General features: G+C 50.1%; 2 protein-coding genes across 7 annotated transcripts in view; one reads left to right on the top strand and one right to left on the bottom strand.

Annotated features, from left to right (window-relative positions):
• LOC105495373 (sterile alpha motif domain containing 4B) overlaps window positions 1-8815 on the bottom strand; it is a 43613-nt gene extending 34798 nt beyond the window's left edge. For both annotated transcript variants that reach the window (XM_011764813.2, XM_011764812.2), the window contains exon 1: window positions 8660-8815. The gene's annotated coding sequence lies outside the window, so the exon portion shown is untranslated. The remainder of the gene's footprint in view (window positions 1-8659) is intronic.
• Window positions 8816-8824: 9 nt separating this feature from the next.
• Window positions 8825-23202, top strand: LOC105495374 (glia maturation factor gamma). 5 transcript variants are annotated; one of them, XM_011764815.2, is made up of 8 exons: window positions 8828-8944; window positions 9572-9725; window positions 15765-15861; window positions 15985-16034; window positions 18040-18089; window positions 21902-21984; window positions 22498-22571; window positions 23016-23202. In XM_011764815.2, the coding sequence occupies exons 2-8, from the start codon at window positions 9723-9725 to the stop codon at window positions 23085-23087; spliced, it is 429 nt and encodes a 142-aa protein (XP_011763117.1). In that variant the 5' UTR covers window positions 8828-8944; window positions 9572-9722; the 3' UTR covers window positions 23088-23202. The 5 variants fall into 5 exon arrangements, with proteins under 5 accessions (XP_070942856.1, XP_011763117.1, XP_011763118.1 ...); XM_071086754.1 differs by lacking the exon at window positions 8828-8944 and adding an exon at window positions 9171-9283; XM_071086755.1 differs by lacking the exon at window positions 9572-9725 and having other exon boundaries at window positions 8825-8944.
• The last annotated feature ends 201 nt before the right edge of the window (window positions 23203-23403 follow it).

Here is a 23403-nt window from a genome sequence, read left to right as displayed (position 1 = left end):
GGGCAACATGGCAAAACCCTGTATCTACAAAAATTAGCTAGGCATGGTGGCGTGCACCTGCAGTCCCAGCTACTCAGGAGGCTGAGGTGGGAGGATCACTTGAGTTCTGGAGGTCAAGGCTGCAGTGAGCTGAGATTGTGCCACTGTACTCCCACCTGGAGAAAGGCCAGGTGAGGTGGCTCACACCTGTAATCCCAGCACTTTGGGAGGCCGAGGCGGGCGGATCTCCTGAGGTCAGGAGTTCGAGACCAGTCTGGCCAACACGGTGAAACCCTGTCTCTACTAAAAACACAAAAAATTAGCTGGGCATGGTGGCAGGCGCCTGTAATCCCAGCTCTTCAGGAGGCTTAGGCAGGAGAATTGCTTCAACCCAGGAGGTGGAGGTTGCAGTAGGCTGAGATCGCGCCACTGCACTCCAGCCTGGGTGACAAGAGTGAGACTTTGTCTCAAAAAAAAAAAAAAAAAAAAAAAAGTTAAGATATTCCAGGGCAAACTGCCCTCTGGGCTTCTTCTCTGGCCCCAGTGAGAAAAGGCCCATATGCCCATAAACAGCGCCTCTGGAGGCCAGCTCTCTTCATTCAGAAGCAGAATGTGGAGTCAGACCTGGCTTAAATCCTGGTTCTCTGTTATACTTACTTGCTGTATTGACTATGGCAAGTAACTCTGTTTCTTCCTCAATGAAGCTTGTTAGAAGAATTAAATGAAACAATGTATTTAAAAATAACTAGCATGATGCTTTTTCCCTCCGCTATACTTCATTTCAATAGCAATCATGATGTTTAGCATGTCTTCATACATCATACATTGTCAGGCCCTTTGCTAACAGCTTTCCACAGATAAGCACATTTGATTCCCAAAACTCTATTTTAAAAATATATTACATACATATACGAATATATTGTCATTTTACAGATGGAGAAACTGAGGCACAGAGCAGTCACTTTGCCCAAGACTGCACACTAAGCTGAGATTTTCAAGGCCAGGCAGTCTGGCTTCAGAGTTCTTGCTTGCTCTTAACAATGCAACGAAGCTGGGCATGGTGGCTCACACCTGTAATCCCAGCACTTTGGGAGGCTGAGGTGGGCAGATCGCTTGGGCCCAGTGAGACCAGCCTGGGCAACATGATAAAAGTTGGGCCTAAGGGCCCTTTAATATCAACATCTCTGGATAAATAAGGGGATCCTATCTGCCTTTTTACCCATTCCTACTTCTTTTTACAGCACGACCTAGGCCTTTGAGGAACTGACACTTCATTAACAAGGTAACAGGCTAGTTACCTAGGGTTAACTCACTTTCATAACCTGAGAAGAGACTATCAGAAGCCAAGGGAGCCCAACTTCTAAGAACCAACCATTACTTCCAGAAACTCCTGAAATATGTACACAAAATATGTATACCACTGCATTAGCAGAGAATGAGCTTTTTGTATGAATGGTGCTGGGGAAGGGAGGGAGAGGAGAGGAGAAGCCAGGCAGGGCCTCCTGGAAGATAAGCACAGTATGGGGAGCTCTGGGAAACTCTGCAATAGAGAGGAAGCTAGTGTTCTTCCTCCCACTCCTAAATGTCTTGACACCCCTTCCCCTGAAAAGTTTATCCTGTGCTTCCTTTCCCTTCTTTTTTTTTGAGACGGAGTCTCACTGTGCTGCCCAGGCTGGAGTGCAGTGGCTGGATCTCAGCTCACTGCAAGCTCCGCCTCCCGGGTTCACGCCATTCTCCTGCCTCAGCCTCCCAAGTAGCTGGGACTACAGGCGCCCGCCACCACGCCCGGCTAGTTTTTTGTATTTTTTAGTAGAGACGGGGTTTCACCGTGTTAGCCAGGATGGTCTCGATCTCCTGACCTCCTGATCCGCCCGTCTCGGCCTCCCAAAGTGCTGGGATTACAGGCTTGAGCCACCGCGCCCGGCCCCCTTTCCCTTCTTAACGCTTGTTTCCTCTCACTTAGGAATGTAATCAACTCCTATAGATTCAATTATCACCTCTCTGTGGACAACTGAGACATTTTTTGAGTCATCTTTGACTTCTTCCATTTCCCAAAGACCCAGTCATTAGGTCTTGATATTTCCTTTTTCTTAATGTCAGCTACACATGCCTTCCTTACCTTTCCCCAAACCTATGTGGCTCTAGAACCAGACTGCCGGGTTGGAAATATAAGCCTGCCACTTACTACCTGTGTAATTTTGGGCAAGTGATTTCACCTTGCTGTGCCTGTTTTGTCATCTGTAATGTGGGTGTAATAATAGTACCTATTGAGGAGGAAGACGGAAAATAATAACAGTGCCTACTCTCATAGAGTTGTGAGGCATAAATGACTTGGCTATTATTACTATCCTAGATTCCTCTCTTTCCCTAATCCTATCATCAAGTCCTGTTTTCTGTACACCCAAAATATATCTGCTTCTCTCCATCTTCACTACCACCACCACATTTATGTCACCATTTCTCATCTGGACAAAGGGATTGTCTCCCAACTTTCCTTCCTGATTCTGTCCTGACCCTCTGTTTTCCTCCCAGAAACCAAAGTGAGCTTTCTAAAAAGAATTAATCAGATCATGTCACTGTCTTGCTTTCAAAAACTCCCTTCTAATAGTTTCCCAATCACCTTAAATGAAAATAGAAACTCCTCACTGTGGCCCTTAGGCCCCAAGTGATCTGGCTTCTGTCAGCCTTTCCAACCCCTCGCCCCTCTCCCTCACTTAGGCTTTAGCCACACTGGTCCTTGTTATTCCCTGAACACATCGCAGGGCTTTTGCACCTGCTGACCCCTCTGCCTGAAATGCTATTCCCCAGACTGTCACAAGGTTGGTTTCCTCTCATCAATCAGATCTGGGCTCACCTGTGCCCCATTCTGCCTCATTTCCCCAGTAGGAACGAGTCTATGATATCATCATTAAGAGATGTTTCTTCAAAGGCTGCAGCTCTTCCAAAAACACCTAGACTATAAGACCCATGAGAGAAGGGAAGATTATAGCTATATCATTCATTGCTACATCTCCAATTCTACCATAGCACATGGTACATAGCAGGCCCTCAATAAATATCTGTAATAAATTTCCCCACCTTGCAGAGGTCCTTTTTCTGCATGTAGCAATGCTTAGATTAGAATGTTCCACTCCCAGATCTTCCTACAACTGGTGCCTTCTCATCTTTCTGGTTATCAGGCTCAACTGTCACCTCCCAAAAGAGGCCTCTTCCGATCCCCCTGTCTACAGTGGCCACTCCCACCCTCTCTTTCACACTGTTTTATTTCCTTCATAGCATGAATCACACTCTGATTTCTTTGTGTTTCACTCCCCCCATCAGAATATAAATTCCATGAATTTCAGGACCTTGAATGTTTTATTCACTGCTCTGTCTCCAGTACCTAGAACAGTGCCTCCATGCATTGTTTAATGAATGAGTGCAGGCTGGAGATATTTGAGACTTGCATACTCCATACACTGCTGTTCTGTAACTTGCCCTGAACCTGCTTCTATTCAACAAGTTTACACTAAAACAAACAAAACTCCACTCACAGCAACCCTACTTAACTCTCTTCCAAAGTTCTGTGTCTTGGAAACCTAAAACGGTGGTGAGGGTATTGCCAGTACTCCTGGATTCTGCTTCCCCGAGGCCACCATCAAGCCAGGCTGATCACCTCATATCACCCGTGATATCCCAAAGCAAAGTGTGGTTGAGTCGGACCAGCCATAAGCTCTCTCTAGACCCAAACCATCACAGAGCAGATGATGACCGGGGCTGGGGGACAGTGGGGAGGCAGACTGCCATCCATGCTCAGAAAGTTCATGGGATGGAATCACAGGCCTATTTGACTCAGCAAGCCAGAGACTGAGTTGCAGGGTACAGAACCCAAAATATGTTTCTAAGGATCTTCTGGCATAATCTCACATCTATTCAAGGAAGAAACTATTTTCAAACTGGGACTCTCAAGAAAGAGTTCTCTTTCCACTAAGGCTTTCCAAGGAGGTAGGGTTAAAACCTAGGGCTGCTGAGGACCATCTTTGTTACCCAAAGCAGAAGCTTGTTGAAGATGAAGCTAACTCAGTGGAGAAATGGGAGGAGATGTCTGAGAAAATTATTTGAACACCTGGATGCAGTAGGCCTGAAGCCAACCTAGCTCTGGACTTTCCAGTAACAAGAGCCAATTAATCCCCCGCTTTTTTCCTTAAACTACTTTGAGTTAAGGTTCTATCACTTTATGTTTTTAGAGTTCTGGCTACGAGTTTTTTTTTTCTTTTTCTTTTTTTCTTCTAACATTGCAATTACGGGCAAGGCATTGTTCTAAGTACTTTACATGTATTAACTTATTTAATCCTCATAACAATTCTATGAAGTAGAGTATCATTACTTTCTTCATTTTTTTTTTTTTTTTTTTTTTTTTTTTTTTTTTTTAGCTGTGGAAACTAAAAGACCAGAGAAGTAACTTGTCCTAGGGCACAAAACTGGTGAGTGGTAACTTGGGACGCAAATCCTGTCCAGACCCAGGGTCTGCATACCTAACAACTACAACCCCATTGCAGCCAAACCTATCTTAACTAAAAATTCAACTTTTTGACCCAAGGCACTACCATCTTGGAATGGACAGTGCCCACAGACCTTCTATTAGTCCCACCTGTCCTTAATCTCATCATATGCAAAATGAGGATAATGGTAGTTTACCTACCTCATAGGGTTCCTATGAATACCTGTAAAGTGCTTAAACAGTGCCTGGCAGTTAGCAAGCATTCAAAAACCAGTGGTCATTATTATTACTACTCTGTAGGTCACTAAAGTGCAGTTGGCAAATACAATGCAAATAGAGGAAATCTGTCTTCTTTCATCTCTCTCTTTTGGGTGAAGAGAAGAGATACCATGCGTGACAGATCAGGAGGCTTTCTTGTCTTTGATCCATTGCTTAAGCTGTTTCCTCTGCCTCTAAGGCACCATGATTGTCCCAACTCCCAGGGAACACTATCCAGCCCAAATACCACCTTTTCTGTGAAGTTTCCAAATAAAGGGCTCCCTCTCACCGCTGAATTTCTACAGCATATAATTTGTACCTCATTTTCTGCTCTGTACATGCCCAAGCCCCCTACTGGTATTATGAGTTCCCTGAAGGCAGTATTTACCCTGGGGTCTCTGTTTCCCCTTCTGGGCCCTAGAGAGAAACAGAATCCCTTGAAAAAAGTTCAGAGCTCTGTGGAGGCCCCAGACTTAGCAGCTGATAGGGGCTGTTAAGAGAAGTCAACCAGGACGGGGTGAGGCAGGTCACCAGGCAAAGGACTTGGGGTAGCTCAGAATCAGGAAACAACACAAAGTAAGTCCCAAAGACAGGAGCAAGTATGGCAGGGGGAAAGGCAAAGGGTGCTGTGTGGAGATAAAAAGGGAGGTGAGAGGAGAGGAGGCGGCAGGGAGAGTGTGCTAAACCTGAATGAGGAGTGAGATCTGAGAAACTTGGAGATTTCTGGCCCAATGCAGAAGGAAGAGCTGCTTATTCTCTAGTGATTTCCAGTAACTTATAAAGGGTAGATTCCACCTTGTGGGATTCAAAGAACAAGACACGTCGCGTACTTTCAGAGTTCCTAGTCCAGTAAGGGTGAGTGGGCAAGTACATTAAAAACTACAAGGTTGAAGGTGAGCGGTGTTCTAAGAGGTACAATGGGGGTGGAGGGGTCTGGGCAGTAAGACACAGAATGAAAAGACCTCCTGAGGGTGCCTCAAGGGGAGGATGCCTATGTGGAGAAACGGATGGACAAGAAGAGATGGACATGTGTGTTCAAAGAAGCAGCAATTTAAAGAAGCACCAAAGGCTGGGAGTGGGCTGCAGGGATAGCCAGAAAGAGAAAGCACCGAGGAAGATCTGAAAAGAAACCATTCAAAAGTAGAATGGGAAATAACTGCTCAGAGGATGGAGTAACCTTGTGAAGAAGCCAAGATCCTTTCAAGGTAGGTAAGAAATCTTTCTGGAGGATGGGTACTTTGTAAAGGGGATTCCTGGGAAACAGGAAAATAGCAGTGAGCAGTAGGGCACAGAGGCACACCCTGAGGCATCTTTCAGGGGGTTTTTGTGGGGAAAAGGAAATCCTCTTAAAGGGCACAGGTTCTTAAACTTGTGTGTGCATCAAAATGACCAGGATTGTTTGTTAAAAACTCTGATTGCTGGGCCCTGCTCCCAGGTTTTCTGATTCAGTAGATCTGAGTAGGACTCAAGAATGTGTATTTCTAACAAATGTGGTTGCTGCTGGGCCAGGAACCACACTTTGAGAACCACTGCTATAGTGGAAGGGATTCTTTGGTGAGGAGGCCCTCAAAGGGGAGAAGGAAGAAGGCTTCTCAAAGGGAAATGGGGAAAATCCTGTCTCTAAGGAGGGTGTTAAGTGTCTCTTGATCTTGAAAGGGAAGAGGGGTCTATGAGGATGGGACCTGAGAAAAATGGTCTGAAAGAAAGGTCTTGGAGCATTGGGATTTCAAGGGGGTGGGGAAAGGTGTCTCTCAAGAATCTTTACAAGGAAACATAGAGGCTCTTGAGTGACGAGTCTGGAGAATGTTGGGGGCCTCTGAAGGGATACTAGGAAAAGGGGGCCCCCTGAGAAAGGTCTCTGAGTTGACTTCAGAGGAAAGAGAATGGGGAAATGAGATGGTGTAAATAGGAATTCTAAAGCGAGGGGGTAAATTTGATAGGGTACTGAATAACGTTTCTTGGGGATGTCAGAAGTGGAATCTGAGGGAAAGTTCTGAGAAAGTCTCAGGAAGCGCTAGGAGTGGGTGGTTGATGGAGGGCAATTTGTAAGAAAATTATCTAAAGAGTGTCTGAGGAAGGTGTGGTCTTCTGAGACTGGTCCTGGAGTGGGATGACAGAGTGATCTTTTTAGGAAAAACTCTTCAGAGATCTCAGTTGAGGAGAAACCTGAGTAAAGTCTCCAAAAGAGTACATGGGGAAGGCAGGGTCTTCTGAGTGTCAGAGGAGTGGGTTTTTCAGAAAGAATTCTAGGACTTTCTCAGAGCAGGAGCTCAGAGGGTTATTTTGGGGGGAAATTAGGTGTGTGTGAGGGTCTTCTTCAGGGGATTCTAGAGGATTTAGGGGACCTGCGTGAGCAAGTTCAGGGAGTGACATCTCCAGAAAAGTCCCTTAGTAAGGCAGAAGTATTGATTCAAGGGGTTCTGGGGGTGTCAGGAAGGTCTTGGAGGGATTTCAAGAACAACATCAGGAGGGTTCCAGGGGTTTGCTGGAGTCTCTAAGCTGTGTGTGTGTGTGTGTGTGTGGGGGGGGGGGGGGGGGTCCTGAAAACCTGCATCTCAGAGGGGTCACCAAGAGAATCTTACGGTCTTACAGGGGTTGTGAGGAGGATCTTTAGAAAATTCCTCTAAAACCGGTCTGCAAGGGGGGATTCTGAAGTGTAAGTGAAGGGGAGTTCTAGGGGATCTGAGAGATAAACCATGAGGAAAGTTTTCAGGATCCTTAAACCATTTTTGGAGCGTGTGATGTGGGGGACTGGAAAATATGTGGAGTATGTAAAAGGGGTTTTGGAAGAAGCTTTTGAAATATGAAATTGAGAGTCCTCTGGAGATTTCAGGCAATCGCTGGAGACTTTAAGAATGAGTGGGGGTGGGGAAGGGGGTCCCGGGGAAGATGGTTGGGCTACCTGAGGGTGATCTCTAGGGCATTTCAGGGTGGTGAGACCAGGGGGAGACAGGAGGCCTCTGGGGGAGACTTTTGGGATCTGTGGAAAGATCCAGAGGGATACGTGAAGGGGGAGTGTGTATTAGAGAAGGTTGCAATATGGTGGGGAGTGGGATGGGGTCTTCCAGGTGAGTTTTCGGGATCTGGGGGCATTTCAGAAAGTCTGTGAGGAAGATTTATTTTGGGGATATGGGAAGGAGATCTTCAGGGAAGATGATCAGGGTTCTTCGGGGGCATTCTGAAGGACTTCTGGGAGGGGGACTCAGAAATGCAGGGGGTATGAGCGGAAAATCTCCAAGGAGGTTTCTGGAATGGGGTAAGTAGGAGGGAAAATTCTTAGGATCTGGGAGGGGGAAGTCGGGTGAGCCTGTTGGGCTGTGAGAGGCAGGGCTCTGGGGGAGAGTTCTGGAACGGACAGGGGTCCGGAGGGAGCCTTGGGGAGGTGTGCAGAGCTCGTGAGGAAGGCTCCTGGAGCAGCTATGAGAGCCACGCTGTGGGATGGACGAGGAATGGCCTCCGAGGACTATTTCTGGAGACAGGAGGACGACGGGGGCTTCGGGGCCAAAGAGTGGGGGTCTGCAAGGAAGGCTGCCGAGACCCTCGAAGGGCTCGGGGAGGCGGCTCCACGGGAGAGGTGGGTTCTGCAGGGACCTTTCGGGGCGCACACGGGGGCTCGGCAGGGTTTCCGGGGCTCTCCGAGGAGGATGTGCGTGGGGTCCTGAGGAGGGGCCCCCGGCCCGGCCCTTCGGCAATCCCGAGGGCACGGGGAGGATTTCGGAGAGAAGCTTCTGCCAGGGCCCAGGAGGGAGACTGGGGACGGGCGCGGGGCTTCTCCCGTGGGCCCGACCCCCGAAGCCCGCGCTCCGCACCCGCCCGCCGCCGCCGCCCGCGGTTCGGGGTCCCTGAGGGGGCGGGGCCGCCCGCGCGGCCTGGGTCGCCCTGAGGGGAGCCCCGCGCGCCCTGACCCGCCGCCGCCCCGCGCCGGCCCGGCTCGAGACTCACCGCCTCGGCCTTCGCCACCACCGCCGCCGCTCGGGCCTCCTCAGGCCACCGCTGCCGCCGTCGCCCCCTCTCGGGCCCGCAAGCTCCCCTCCCTCCTCCCGCACCGACCACCGCCGCCGCCGCCGCCGCCGCCGTCGCGCTGCGTCACCGCGCCGTGCGTCACCGCCCCTGGCCCCGCCCCGACGGGGGCCGCCGCGCGCCGGCATTAGCTCACGCCCGGGTGACGAACGGCGCGCCAGCCAACGGGCGGCGAGGGCAGCCCGAAGGGCGGGAGGTGTGAGCCGAGTAAGGCGGGGTCCCGGCGAGGAGAGGAGCGACGGTGGTGGAACGGGACCCAAGAGGCCCGCCCCCTCCTCGGCGGGATTGGTCGGACGTGGGGGTGACGGGCAGTCGGTCAGGCCTGGGGTTTGGGGCTGGGGGGCGGGGAGGGGGCGGGGCGCGCGCGGCGTTGCCTAGGGTAACGGGCCCGGCGGAGCCTGGGATTGGGCCTCCAGGCCCGCAGGGGGCAGGCTCGCGCGCGTCCACCCCAGCTGCCCGGAGCGAAGTCGCAGTTCCCGATTCAGACGTTCCAGGCCTCCTCTTCCCCGCCCCTTGGGTGGCCCGCCCCACCCAACGCTGTCCCCGGTAGGCGTCTGCACTCGGGCTTTGGGGGGCTCGGCTTTCTCATCGCGCTGTTCTGAGCCTGCCGCTTGCTCTCTCCGATGGGAATGGCGAGGCGAGATCTAGCCGTTAGGGTGGGAAGAGAATGCACGGAAAGCGCTCGGGATCAAGGAGGCCGCCAATAAACGGGAGTTGTTGCTATGACTTTGGTTGTGATCTGGGCGTTCCACAAACTGTCTTGGGTCTGGGTGAACTAATCAGAGGGATCTGTGTTCAGAAGGCTCTCGGTGACAGAGATCTGGCTTGTTACAGGCACTCAGAGAGCCAGTCGGGGTCGAGGGTCGAGTTGAAGACAGGGAGGGGTGAGGAACGAGCAGAGGCCAGTTGTTTGGCCACTTGAGAGAGTTTGGACTTGTCCCGAGGGCACTAGGGAGCCCTGAAGGGCTTCAAGCCGGGGAGGATCATGGTGAGTCGGGGGTTTTGGAGAGCTGTCTCTCTGGCTTATACATGGAGGGCGGATTGGAGGGAATGAAACGGGGTCGGGAGTCCAGGAAGACAGCTGGGGGAGGAGTTGGGGAAGAAAGAGGGGGGTTTGCACAAGGGAGGGACTGTGGGGAGGGAAGGAGGTGCAGGTGGGAGGGACGCCCTGGAGGCAGAGCAAACGGGCCCTGAAACTGGCTGGCCATGGAGTGGAAGGGGGAGAAAAGTTTAGAACCAGGCCCTCTGGCCGGGAGATTGGGCCCAGAGGAGAAGCAGGTTGGGAAGATACTAAGCCCAATGTGGATGCCTAGCAGCGAGGTCCAGGAGGTACACAAACCCCGGGTCTGGAGCTTAAGAGAGAAATTGAGGCTGGAGACCAAGATTTAAGGATCGTCAAAGATGGTAATTGAGGCTGTGGGAGTTAGGGGTCTAGCGCGGGGAGGGTGTGAAGGATCATTGGAGACAGGGAATGAACAGAACTCTGAAACGGAGAGGCAGGATTTGAGCAAAGGAATTGACACTGTCGATGAATATTGAAAAGGGCAGCCAGAGAGAGGAAGACCAGGACAGTGTGGCATAGACGCTTTGAGGAAAGGCCATTTCACCAGGGTGGGGCCATGTCACAAACCCCATCCACTACCTCCTGCATTTAAGCAACAGCCTTCACACTGTATAAAATGATTGTGCTTGATAACTGCTGGTTCATTAATTCATTCAATAATATTTCTTGAGTATCCAATATGTGCCAGGCTCTGCTTAAGGTGCTAAAAATACAACGGTAGGATGAGTGCGGTGACTCATACCTGTAATCCCAGCATTATGGGAGGCCAAGGAAGGTGGATCACTTGAGGTCAGGAGTTCGAGACCAGCCTGACCAACATGACGTGAAACCCTGTCTCTACTAAAAATACAAAATTAGCGGAGCGTGGTGGCGCATGCCTGTAGTCCCAGCTAGTTGGGAGGCTGAGGCAGGAGAATTGCTTGAACCCCGAGTGGCGGAGGTTGTAGTGAGCCAAGATCATGCCATTGCACTCCAGCCTGGGCAACAACAGTGAAACTCCATCTCAAAAAAAAAAAAAAAAAAAAAAAACCAACAAAAAACCAAAAAAAAAACGTATATTCTAGTTCCTGGGGACACAAACAATAAGGAAATACAGTGTTACTTTGTGTTACTTTCCAAGGAGAAAAAGAAAGCAGTGGCCGGGCATGGTGACTCACACCTGTAATCTCAGCACTTTGGGAGGCTGAGGCCAGTGGATCACTTGAGGCCAGGAGTTTGAGACCAGCCTGGCCAAAGTGGCAAAACCCTGTCTCTACTAAAAATGCCAAAAATTAACTGGGCATAGTGGCACGTGCCTGTAGTCCCAGCTACTCAGGAGGGTGAGGCAGGAGAATCACTTGAACCCAGGAGGCGGAGGTTGCAATAAGCAGAGATTTGCCATCGCACTGTAGCCCAGGTGACAGACTATGTCTGTAAATAAACAAACAAATAAATAAACAACAAGAAAGCAGCTAAGAGAATGGAGTGATGCAGCCAGAGTTAATTTACATGGGGAAAGGCGTCTTTCATTAGGTGAGACTGAAACAGAAATCTGAAGGAATGAAGGAGAAAGAGGGGGTTCCGGAAAGAGAAAACAGCAAGCGCAAAGGCCATGTGGTAGGATCATTCACAGAACCACAAAGAGGCCAGCATTGCTGGAGTGGAGTGAGCAAAAAGAGGGCCAATGAAGGGCAAGGTCCAAGAGGCAATGGGGTAGGGGTGGTGACAGGTAACTTAGTATTTTTGTCATTGTTGGGGGGTGTGTGTGTATGTGTGTGTGTGTGTGTGTGTGTGTGTGTGTGTGTGTGGCAGGGTCTCACTCTGTTGCCCAGGCTGGACTGTAGTGGTGCGATCGTGGCTAACTACAACCTCAGCTCACTGCAACCCCTGCCTCCTGGGTTCAAGCGATTCTCCTGCCTCAGCCACTGGAGTAGCTGGAACTACAGCCATATGCCATCACCCCTGGCTAGGTTTTGTATTTTCAGTAGTAATGGGGTTTCAACATGTTGCCCAGGCTGGTCTCGAACTCCTGGACTCAAGTGATCTGCCCACCTCAGCCTCCCAAAGTGTTGAGATTACAGGCATGAGCCAACACACCCAGCCTGCTGTTTGTTTTTTAGAGACAGGATCTCACTCTGTCATCTGGGCTGGAGTGCAGTGGTGCAGTCTAGCTCACTGCAGCCTCAAACTCCTGGACTCAAGTGATCTTCCCAACCTTAGCCTCACAAGTAGCTGGTACTTGGGATTACAGACACATGCCACCATGCCCGGCTACTTTTAAAATTTTTTTGTAGAGACAGGGTCTTGCTATGTTGCCCAGGCTGGTCTTGAACTCCTGGTCTCAAGCAATTCTCTTGCCTTGGCCTCCCAAAGTGCTGGGATTACAGGCATGAGCCATTGTGTCTGGCCCATGGGAGGGTTCCAGACCAGCCTGGCCAACATGGTAAAACCCTGTCTCTACTAAAAATACAAAAATATGGCTAGGCGCCGTAGCTCATGCCTGTAATCCCAGCACTTTGGGAAGCTGAGGCAGGCAGATCACGAGGTCAGGAGTTCAAGACTAGCCTGACCAACATGGTGAAACCCCATCTCTACTAGAAATACAAAAATTAGCTGGTTGTGGTGGCATGCACCTGTAATCCCAGCTATTCATGAGGCTGAGGCAGGAGAACTGCTTGAACCCGGGAGGCAGAGGTTGCAGTGAGCCAAGATTGTGCCACTGCATTCCAGCCTGGGCGACAGAGAGAGACTCCATCTCAAGGAAAAAAAAAAAAAAAAGCTGGCTGCGGTGGCTCATGCCTGTAATCCCAGCTACTTGGGAGGCTGAGGTGAGAGAATCGGTTGAACCCAGGAGGTGGAGGTTGCAGTGAGCTGAAATGGTGCCACTGTACTCCAGCCTGGGTGACAGAGCGAGACCCCTGTCTCAAAAAAAAAAAAAAAAAAAAAAAAAGGAAAAGAAAAGAAAGAGAACCAGTGTGGTGTCGTGAAGATGATGTTTCAGGGAACAGGGAGTGATGGGCTGTGTCAGATGTGGCTAAGGAGGACTGAGGTGTGACCATTAGATCCAGCACTGTGGAGTGCGTGGGTGACCTTGACAAGGGCATGTCAGCCGAGAGGAGTATGGGGGAAAGGCTGGTTGGAGAAGGCAGAAGAGGAAACTGGGAGGAGAAATTGGAGGCAGCAATGTAGATGATTCTTTTGAGAAATCTTGCGGAAAAGGGAAGGAAATGAGTGAGCAGCAGCTGGACAGGAGATAAGGTTTTATGTTTTTAAAAGTGGAAGAGGCCAGACTCAGTGGCTCATGCCTGTAATCCCTGCACATTGAGAGGCCGAGGCAGGAGGATCGCTTGAGGCCAGGAGTTTGAGGCCAGTGCGGGCCACATAGTGAGATCCTGTCTCTATAAAAAGAAAAAATAAAATTGGCTAGGCATGGTGCTGCGTGCCTATAGTCCCAGCTATCTAGGAGGCCAAGGTGGGAAGGTGGCTTGAGCCGAGAAGTTGGAGGTTACAGTGAGCTATGATTGCACCACTGCACTCCAGCCTGGGTGACAGAATGAGACCCTGTCTCAAAAGAAAAAAAGAAAAGAAAAAAAAAATTAAGATGGAAGAAGTAACACTACATGGAGACTAAGCAGAAAGATCCAGGAGGCATGGGGATATTGGTGAGACAAGAGAGAGAGGGAGGATAGCTGCAGAGATGTAGGTAAAGGGGTAGAGTCCAGTGCAGGGTCTGGGGTTTGCCCACTGGAGGGAAGTGGGCCAGTCACAGTGGGCCTAGGAACCTGTGAAAATTCTCTTTTGTTTGCTTTTATTTTCTCACTGAAATACATATGGTTTTCGTGTGAACTACTTTCCTTTTATTTCTTCTTTATATGACAGTCAGGACATTATATTGATTTTTTTGAATTTATGTGTGTAAGTAGGTTATATTATCTAGGAATTTTATTTCAGGATGGGAAAAGGGGCAGTGCAAAAATACTCAATAAAAAAAATGGCTGGGCATGGTGGCTCACGGTGGCTCACAACTGGAGTCCCAGCACTTTGGGAGGCCGAAGCAGGTGGATCATTTGAGGTCAGGAGTTCGAGACCAACCTGGTCAACATGGTGAAACCCCATTTCTACTAAAAATACAGAAATTAGCCGGGCATAGTGGCACGTGCCTGTAGTCCCAGCTATTTGGGAGGCTGAGGCCAGAGAATGGCTTGAACCTGGGAGGCGGAGGTTGCAGTGAACTGAGATCGCACCACTGCACTCCATCCTGGGTGACAGAGTGAGACCCTGTCTCAAAAAAAAAAAAAAAAAAAGTGGGTACTGGTCTGACAGGATTGAGCTCCCTTGTTGCAGGGCCTCATAGGTCATTGCAAGGCTAGTGAGATTGAAAAAGTGCAGGAAAAAAGTCACCATTACCCAGGCAGTGTGGGGTTGCCCCTCTGGTCCCCATTTTGCCATTGACATAATGGGCATCAGTCTGACCAGCAAAAGACTGAACTCCCCTTTTCCAGCCCTGCGATTCAAATATCCCAGATGGGGGTCAATCCAGGAAGGCTGCCTGAAGGAGGGGAGGAGCAAAATAGTTCGTTTTAGTGTGTGTATATATATATTTTTTGAGATGGTGTCGTGCTCTGTCACCCAGGCTGGAGTGCAGTGGCATGATCTCAGCTCACTGCAAGCTCCGCCTCCTGGGTTCACGCCATTCTCCTGCCTCATCCTCCCCAGTAGCTGGGACTACAAGCACCCGCCACCACGCCCAGCTAATTTTTTTTGTATTTTTAGTAGAGATGGGGTTTCACCATGTTAGCCAGGATGGTCTCGATCTCCTGACCTCGTGATCTGCCCACCTTGGCCTCCCAAAGTGCTGGGATTACAGGTGTGAGCCACTGTGCCCAGCCCGTTTTTAGTATCTATTGTATCTGCCATGCTGACAGCTATGTGAAGCTATTTATTTTTATTTGTATTTATTGAGACAGAGTCTCACTCTGTTGCCCAGGCTAGAGTGCAATGACGTGATCTTGACTCACTGCAACCTCTGCTGCTTGGATTCAAGCGATTCTTGTGCCTCAGCCTCCTGAGTAGCTGGGATTACAGGCATGCACCACCAAGTCTGGCTAATATTTTGTATTTTTAGTAGAGACAGGGTTTCGCCATGTTGGCCAGGCTGGTCTCCAGCTCCTGACCTCAGGTGATCCGCCCGCCTTGGCCTCCCAAAGTGCTGGCATTACAGGTGTCAGCCACCGTGCCCGGCCCATGTGATGCTATTTCTATCCTTACCACAATCTCAAATCAGAGGGGTGAAGTTACTTAGCTAGAGTCACACAGCAAGGAAGCTTTTGAACCCTGGTCTGAGCAATTTCCTGACAGGTCCTGGCAGATGAGGGGAAGGAAGGAGGGGGAGGAGCCCTCTGTGACAGTTGTCCCAGAAAGGGCATAAACAGGATGTGGTGTTGCATGAAACCTTCCTCCTACTGCATAGCCTGCCCCCTCTGCAACCCCGGTCCCCACCCCTAGCAGACAGCGGAACTGAGAAAAGAAGAGGCCTGTGGACAGAACAACCATGGTCAGGGGACAGGGGTCCTATGGGAAGAGCTGGGGCTGGGGTTGGAGGACACCTGGGCGAAGGTCAGGCTACGGGATGGAGGTCACAGGCCGGGAAGGGGACACCACTGTGGCGAACAGCCTGGCTGGGAGGACAGAGAGACAGCGTCTCTGGGTTTAGGCCCAGGAAGTGGATCTCTGCATCTCCTTGAGTGTCCCCCAAGGGTCCCCGTGGAGAAGGCAGGAATCCAGCCCCTGCTCCGTGCCCCAAGCTGAGCGACCTGGTGAGGGGTACCTGCCCTGCGGGAAGGGTGCCTTTTCTCAGTGTTCACAAAGGCATCAGATGGGCCGGTGCAATGCTCCTCTTCATGAGTGGATGGAGAAACTGAGGTTTGGGGAAGGGGTGAGGGCTGAGGCCAGACCATCTCAGCTCTTCCTGGGTCCTTCTGGCAGTCTGACTCCCTGGTGGTGTGCGAGGTAGACCCAGAGCTAACAGAAAAGCTGAGGAAATTCCGCTTCCGGAAAGAGACAGACAATGCAGCCATCATAAGTGAGTGGCATCTTCCCTCATGGAAGGATGGGAGGGCGCTGGTGGGGGCAAATAAGGAGGGCTGGGCTCGTGTACCCTGTGGATCGGGGGAGTGTCTAATGCGTGTGTGCCACACCTCCCCAGTGAAGGTGGACAAAGACCGGCAGATGGTGGTACTGGAGGAAGAATTTCAGGTGAGGGGCTGGGGTGGTTGGGACTGGGAGGTATGGGCTGGGACTGGGAGACCCAAGTGGTTGGAACTGATATGAAGAGCCTGGCATGGGGGTAGAAAGACCTGGAGATCGGCTGAGCACGGTGGCTAACGCCTGTAATCCCAGCACTTTGGGAGGCCGAGGCGGGCAAATCACTTGAGGTCAGGAGTTCAAGACCGGCCTGGCCAACACGGTGAAACCCCATCTGTACTAAAAATATAAAAAGTTTGCTGGGCGTTGTGGCGTGCACCTGTAATCACAGCTACTTGGGAGGCCGAGGCAGGAGAATCACTGGAACCCAGGAAGTGGAGGCCGTAGTGAGTCGAGATTGTGCCACTACACTTCAGCCTGAGCCACAGAGCAAGACTCTGTCTTAGAAAACAAAAACAAAAACAAAACCAAACCTGGAGATCAAGTTCTAGCTCACTCATGACCCCCAGCAAGAGAGTTTGCCTGTATGTGTCTCTATTTTCTCATCTGTGAAATGGGGAGAATAGTACTTACCTCATAGGCTTGTTTTTACATCCAGTGATTTAATTCTTGTAATGGGTTTAGAACAAGGCCTGGCACTTACTATATGCTCAATAAGGTGATGATGATCTTAATAATGATGATAATAATGCTTTATTGGCATTCAGATGAAAGAGTTTCCACAGAAAGTTAAAAAGCTAGCCGGGCGTGGTGGCTCATGCCTGTAATGCCAGCACTTTGGGAGGCTGAGGCAGGAGGATCACTTGAGCCCAGGAGTTTGAGACCAGCCTGGGCAACATGGTAACACCCTGACTCTACTAAAAATACAAAAATTAGCCAAGCACAGTGGTGTGCACCTGTGATCCCAGCTATTTAGGAGGCTGAGGTTGGAGGGTTGCTCGAGGCCGGGAGTTTGAGACCAACCTGGGCAACAAAGCAAGACCCCATCTCTACAAATAACAATAACAACAACAACAACAAACAAAGAAGAGGTAGACTTCACCCTCTGGTGGCCTCACTGTCTTTATCAATAACAAGAACGATAATAAGGCTTATTTCCCTAGAGTTGTGATGAGGATTTATAAGGGAATCCATGGAGACTGAGGGCTGGGGCTCTCTCAGGCCCTCTGAAAAGCAGTATAGTGAAGCAGTTATGATTTGAACACAGATTCAAATCTCAACTCTGCTACTTTCTATCTGTGCAATCTTGGGCAAATGGCTTAACACCTCTGGGCCTCAGTTTTCTCAGCTGTATAATGGGCATAATGATAGGACCCACCCCACAGACTTATGGGATAGTTCTATGAATTAATCCATGTGTGTTTCGTAGAACAGTGCCTTGGCACATGGTAAGTGCTCACCTAAAGGCAGTCATTTTTTTTTTTCTTTTGACATGGAGTTTCGATCTTTTTTGCCCAGGCTAGAGTGCAATGGCACAATCTTGACTCACTGCAACCTCCGCCTCCTGGGTTCATGCAATTCTCCTGCCTCAGCCTCCCAGGTAGCTGGGATTACAGGTGCACACCACCATGCCTGGCTAATTTTTTTTTTGAGATGGAGTCTCACTCTGTCTCCCAGGCTGGAGTACAGTGGCGCGATCTCGGCTCATTGCAACCTCCGCATCCCGAATTCAAGCAATTCTCCTGCCTCAGCTTCCCGAGTAGCTGGGACTACAAGTGCATGCCACCACACCTGGCTAATTTTCTGTATTTTTAGTGGAGACGGGGTTTCACTCTTTTAGCCAGGATGGTCTCAATGATTTCCTGACCTTGTGATCCACCCGCCTCGGCCTCCCAAAGTGCTGGGATTACAGGCATGAGCCACCTCGCCCAGCCACGCCTGGCTAATTTTGTATTTTTAGTAGAGATGGGGTTTCACCATGTTGGCCAGTCTGGTCTCTAACTCTTGGCCTCAGGTAATCTACCTGCCTCAGCCTCCCAAAGTGCTGAGATTTACAGGCGTGAGCCACTGCGCCCAGCCTCATTCTTTGTCTTTTCTTCTGTTTTCTTTGCCTCAGAACATTTCCCCAGAGGAGCTCAAAATGGAATTGCCTGAGAGACAGCCCAGGTATCCCGGGGGAAGAAAGGGTTGGATCAGGCCATGAGGGGAGGGTGATGTTGGAAGTACAGGCTAAGAATTCTTGAATTCCAGCCCTATTCATGGACTTAGAATCTCTGTGTTTGGCTGGGCAAGGCAGCTCATCCCTGTAATCCCAGCACTTTGGGAGATCGAGGAGGGCAGATCACTTGAGGTCAGGAGTTCAAGACCAGCCTGGCCAACACGGTGAAACCCTGTCTCTACTAAAAATACAAAAATTAGCTGGGTGTGGTGGCATGCGACTGTAATCTCAGTACTCAGGAGGCTGTGGCACGAGAATCACTTGAACTTGGGAGGCAGAGGTTGCAGTGAGCTGAGATCACCCCACTGCACTCCAGCCTGGCTGACACAGCGAGACTCCATCTCAAAAAAAAAAAAAAAAAAAAGAATCTCTGTGTTTGAGGCCAAGAGTTCATACTCTAGAACTTTTTGTTTGTATAGCAATATTTTGTTGCAGAATTTTGCACCGATAATTTATATGATACTGGTTTAGAGTCTGCCTTTTTTTTTTTTTTTTTTTGTACAAACTTTTTTGGGTTTTTGTTTCAACATTACGCTGACATCATTTTTAAAAAATGAAATTTTAGGCCGGGCGCGGTGGCTCAAGCCTGTAATCCCAGCACTTTGGGAGGCCGAGACGGGCGGATCACGAGGTCAGGAGATCGAGACCATCCTGGCTAACATGGTGAAACCCCGTCTCTACTAAAAAATACAAAAAACTAGCCGGGCGCAGTGGCGGGCGCCTGTAGTCCCAGGTACTCGGGAGGCTGAGGCCGGAGAATGGCGTGAACCCGGGAGGCGGAGCTTGCAGTGAGCTGAGATCCGGCCACTGCACTCCAGCCTGCGCGGCAGAGCGAGACTCCGTCTCACAAAAAAAAAAAAAAAAAAAAAAAAAAAAAAAAAAAGAAATTTTGGCCAGGCACTGTGGCTCCCACCTGTAATCCCAGCACTTTGGGAGCCCGAAGTGAGTGGGAGGATCACCTAAGGTCAGGAGTTCGAGACTAACCTGGGCAACATAGCAAGACCTTGTCTCTATTTTTTTTTTTTTTTTGTTAGAGACGGAGTCTCGCTCTGTCGCCCAGGCTGGAGTGCAGTGGCGTGATCTCGGCTCACTGCAAACTCTGCCTCCCAGGTTCAAGTGATTCTCTGGCCTCAGCCTCCCGAGTAGCTGGGATTATAGGTGTCCACCACCATGCCCGGCTAATTTTTGTATTTTTAGTAGAGACAGGGTTTCACCATGTTGGCCAGGCTGGTCTTGAACTTCTAACCTCAGGTGATCCACCTGCCTTGGCCTCCCAAAGTGCTGGGATTAGAGGCGTGAGCCACCACACCTGGTGGAGGACCTTGTCTTTATTTAAAAAAAAAAAAAAGAAAACCATTAGCCAGGCATGGTGGCGTGTGCCTGTGGTTCTGGCTACTTGGGAGGCTGAAGTTGAGGATCACTTGAGTTCAGGAAGTTGAGGCTGCAAGTGAGCCAAGATAGCACTACTGCACTCCAGCCTGGGTGACAGAGCAAGACCCTGTCTCAAAAAAACAAAAAAAAGAAATTTTCCTTCTTTTTCAATGTTTGGGAACACTTTAGGTAGCAAATGAATTATTGTTATCATTATTATTTTATTAAAAAAATTTTTAGAGACAGGATCTCGCTGTGTCACCCAGACTATTGGGCAGTGCTGTGATCCTAGCTCACTGTAGCCTCCAACTCCTGGGCTCAAGCCATCCTCCTGCCTCAGCCTCCCAAGCAACTGGGACTGCAGGCACCGCCACTGCACCCTGCTAAAGGAATGACTTGACTTTTAATGATTAAGTAGAATCCTGGGTAAAGTCACATGACCCTGGTGCTTTTTTTGGTGGAAGAGCTCTTTGACTATTTCTATGAAAACTGGTCTGTTAAGATTTTTCATCTTGACTGAATTCATTTGGGTCTCTAGGATTTTGATCCTCAATCCCAGGCTGTAGGACTCAACCAGGATCAGCTTCATGGGCATATGATAATTGCTCAGGGCCCCACACCCAGGAGGGGGCCTCACACATGGGGGTTAATGGTCACCTTCTTTATAGTTTTATCTGTGAATTTCTGTTTTGTATGAAGTCAGATGGGACAATGGACTTCACACAAATGTGCTGGGGTTTGGAGCTAGGTTCACAGGCAGTCCACCACCGGGCCGCCTCCCCGAACAGGTTCTCAGCCACCCACTCTCTGCACCCACCCAGTAACCACTGCTGTCCTTGGGCTTCCTGCTGGTGTGGGGAGGGTTGGGGTCCAGTAGGCACCCCTTGCCTGACAGGTTACAGGGTGTTCCTGTGAGCATCTGTGCTCTGCCTGCGCATATCCTCATGCCTGAGGGAGCACGACTTTAAATAGCAAATTAAAAAAGACCGGCTGAGTGCAGTGGCTCGCCCCTGTAATCTCAGCACTTTGGGAGTCTGAGGCGGGAGTACTGCTTGTGGCCAGAAGTTCGAGACCAGCCTGGGCAACATAACAAGACCCCCATTTCTACTAAAATTTTTTAAATAAAAGGCCAGGCACAGTAGCTCATGCCTGTAATCCTAGCACTTTGGGAGACTGAGGTGGGCAGATCACTTGAGCTCAGGAGTTTGAGACCAGCCTGGGCAACATGGTGAAACTCTGTCTCTGCAAAAAATACAGAAAAACATTAGCTGGACATGGTGGCACATGCCTGTAGTCCCAGCTACTTGGGAGGATGAGGCAGGAGGATCGCTTGAACCTGGGAGGTTGAGGCTGCAGTGAGCTGAGACCACGTCGCTGTACTCCATCCTGGGTGACAAAGTGAGACCCTGTCTCAAAAAAAAAAAAAATTAGCTGGGCATGGTGGTGTGCACCTATAGTCCCAACTACTCTGGAGGCTGAGACAGGAGGATCACTTGAGCCCAGGAGTTCAAGACTGCAGTGAGCTAGGATTGCACCACTGCACTCCAGCCTGGGACAGAGTGAGGCCCTGTCTGTAATAATAGTAAAAAAAAGACCAGGTCAGTCTAGGGAGGGACTACAAAAGAAAGGAAAACAATTTTCCTGCTTCTTGAACAAGAAGCCCCACATTTTCATTTTACACCAGGCTTGGCCGATTCTGTAGCCATCCCTGGTCACAGTGCACTGGGGTTCGAGTGCACTGGACAGTATTGAATAGGGGGTGAGCACTTACATGCTGGCATTCACTTTCCCAGGTTCAAATCTCTCCCCTATCCATAGAACCTTGGGCAAGTGAGTTTGGGCCTCAGTTTTTCCATCTGTACGATGGGGATATTAATAGCACCTATATTATAAAGTTATTGTGAGTCAAATAAGCACTATTATTATTATTACTATTTGAGACGTAGTTCCGCTGTTGTCACCCACGCTGGAGTGCAGTGGTGTGATCTCGGCTCACTACAACCTCTGCTTCCTGAGTTCAAACGATTCTCTTGCCTCAGCCTCCTGACTAGCTGGGATTACAGGCGCATGCCACCGCTCCCAGCTAATTTTTGTATTTTTAGTAGAGACGAGGTTTCAACATGTTGGCCAGGCTGGTCTCGAACTCCTGACCTCAGGTGATTCACCTGCCTCGGCCTCCCAAAGTGCTGGGATTATAGGCGTGAGCCCTGCGCCCGGCCCTATGATTATTTTTTAATCATTTGTTGTGTTTGAGGTCAGTACCCTGAGTCCCAGACATCAACCCTGGTTCTCAGACTCAGCCAACATTTCAAGGCTGTGGACTCAGGTAATGGATGTTGAGCCTGGGCTGCAGGCCAGAGTCCTGATTTTCAATTCCCTTTCATGGTAGGTTCGTGGTTTATAGCTACAAGTACGTGCATGACGATGGCCGAGTGTCCTACCCTTTGTGTTTCATCTTCTCCAGTCCTGTGGGTGAGACGCAACTCTACTCTTCTCAGGAGAGGGCCTTCGATTCTGTGTGTGTGTGTTTGTGTTTGTGTATGTAAATGTGTGAGTGCAGGTGTGTGCATGTGGGTGTGTGTGTGGCTGTGCGAATGTGTGCAGGCACCTGTGTTAGTGTGTGAGCATGTGACAGCCTGTGTGTGACTGGGTAAGGATGTGTGTGTGTCGCATGCGTGATGTGGGAGGGCAGTGAAGTGGAGGTGGGGGCTCAGATTCACCAAGAGCCCACCCGTTCTCAGTCCTGGGGCCTAAGCCAACCCACCTTTTCCTTTTATCTACAAAGCCCCGTCTGGCCCCTAAATCATCTCCAGAGACCCTCAGAATAACTTGAAGCCCCCAAAGCCAACCTAGAAACTGACTACAGTGGGGGGACCTCCTTAGAAGAGCTCCTAGGACTCTTGGAAAACTGCAGGGCCTTCAGGACATTACAAGAGAACATGCCTGGGTCCCCACTCATGTGCCTTTCTCCTCTTTTTCACGCAGGCTGCAAGCCGGAACAACAGATGATGTATGCAGGGAGTAAGAACAGGCTGGTGCAGACAGCAGAGCTCACAAAGGTTCAGGCTGGGGCGGGGCTCCAGAGCGTTAGGGAGAGGTGGTGTGGGTCCTGGGTCTGAAGGAAGAGGGACTAGAGTCCTCATTGTCTCAGTTTTTTTTTTTTTTTTTTAAAGAACTGGGTCTGGCTCTGTCCCCCAGGCTGGAGTGCAGTGGTGCAACCTCGGCTCACTGCAGCCTCCTCCTCCCGGGTTCAAGCGATTCTCCTGCCTCAGCCTCCCAAGTAGCTAGGACTATAGGCGCCCACCACCACGACCGGCTAATTTTTGTATTTTTAGTAGAGTCAAGGTTTCACCATTTTGGCCAGCCTGATCTCGAACTCCTGACCTTAAGTGATCCACCCACCTCAGCCTCCCAAAGTGCTCTCTTACAGGCGTAAGCCACCGCGCCCGGCCACTGTCTCAGTTCTTGAGTAGATCATAATGCCGAGACCTCTCTCTGCCCAGGTGTTTGAAATCCGCACCACCGATGACCTCACCGAGGCCTGGCTCCAAGAGAAGTTGTCTTTCTTTCGTTGAGTTCTGGGCTGGGGCCTGAATTCCTGATGTCTGAGTCCTCAAGGTGATTGGGGACTTGGACCCCTAGGACCTGAACAACCAAGACTTTAAATAAATTTAAAAATGCAAAAACTCAGAGATCCTCAGTTCGGACTCAGTATCTGCCTTTCATCTGGGCTCTAGCCGACGGTTCCTGCAGTACCAGACTTGGGCCAGCAGGGGGCGGGCTGACCTAGGGGAATGCGAGCTGGGTCCCGGAAGGGAAGGAGGATACCTGTTTCTTAGAAAGAAAGGGAAGGGCCTGAAGGATTTCCTTGGGGGTTGGGGGACGGATGGG

The sequence above is a fragment of the Macaca nemestrina genome, chromosome 20 (genome assembly GCF_043159975.1).
Source record: "Macaca nemestrina isolate mMacNem1 chromosome 20, mMacNem.hap1, whole genome shotgun sequence".
Taxonomy (NCBI): Eukaryota; Metazoa; Chordata; class Mammalia; order Primates; family Cercopithecidae; genus Macaca; species Macaca nemestrina.
The sequence above is the reverse complement of the archived record's forward strand: the minus strand, read 5'-3'. Positions and strand labels throughout refer to the sequence as shown.

Excerpts from the sequence above, each read along its gene's own strand:
- LOC105495374 (XM_011764815.2), top strand. Across the intron at positions 15,862-15,984 it reads AGACAATGCAGCCATCATAA|TGAAGGTGGACAAAGACCGG; the intron begins GTGAGTGGCATC and ends ACACCTCCCCAG. Across the intron at positions 16,035-18,039 it reads TACTGGAGGAAGAATTTCAG|AACATTTCCCCAGAGGAGCT; the intron begins GTGAGGGGCTGG and ends TCTTTGCCTCAG.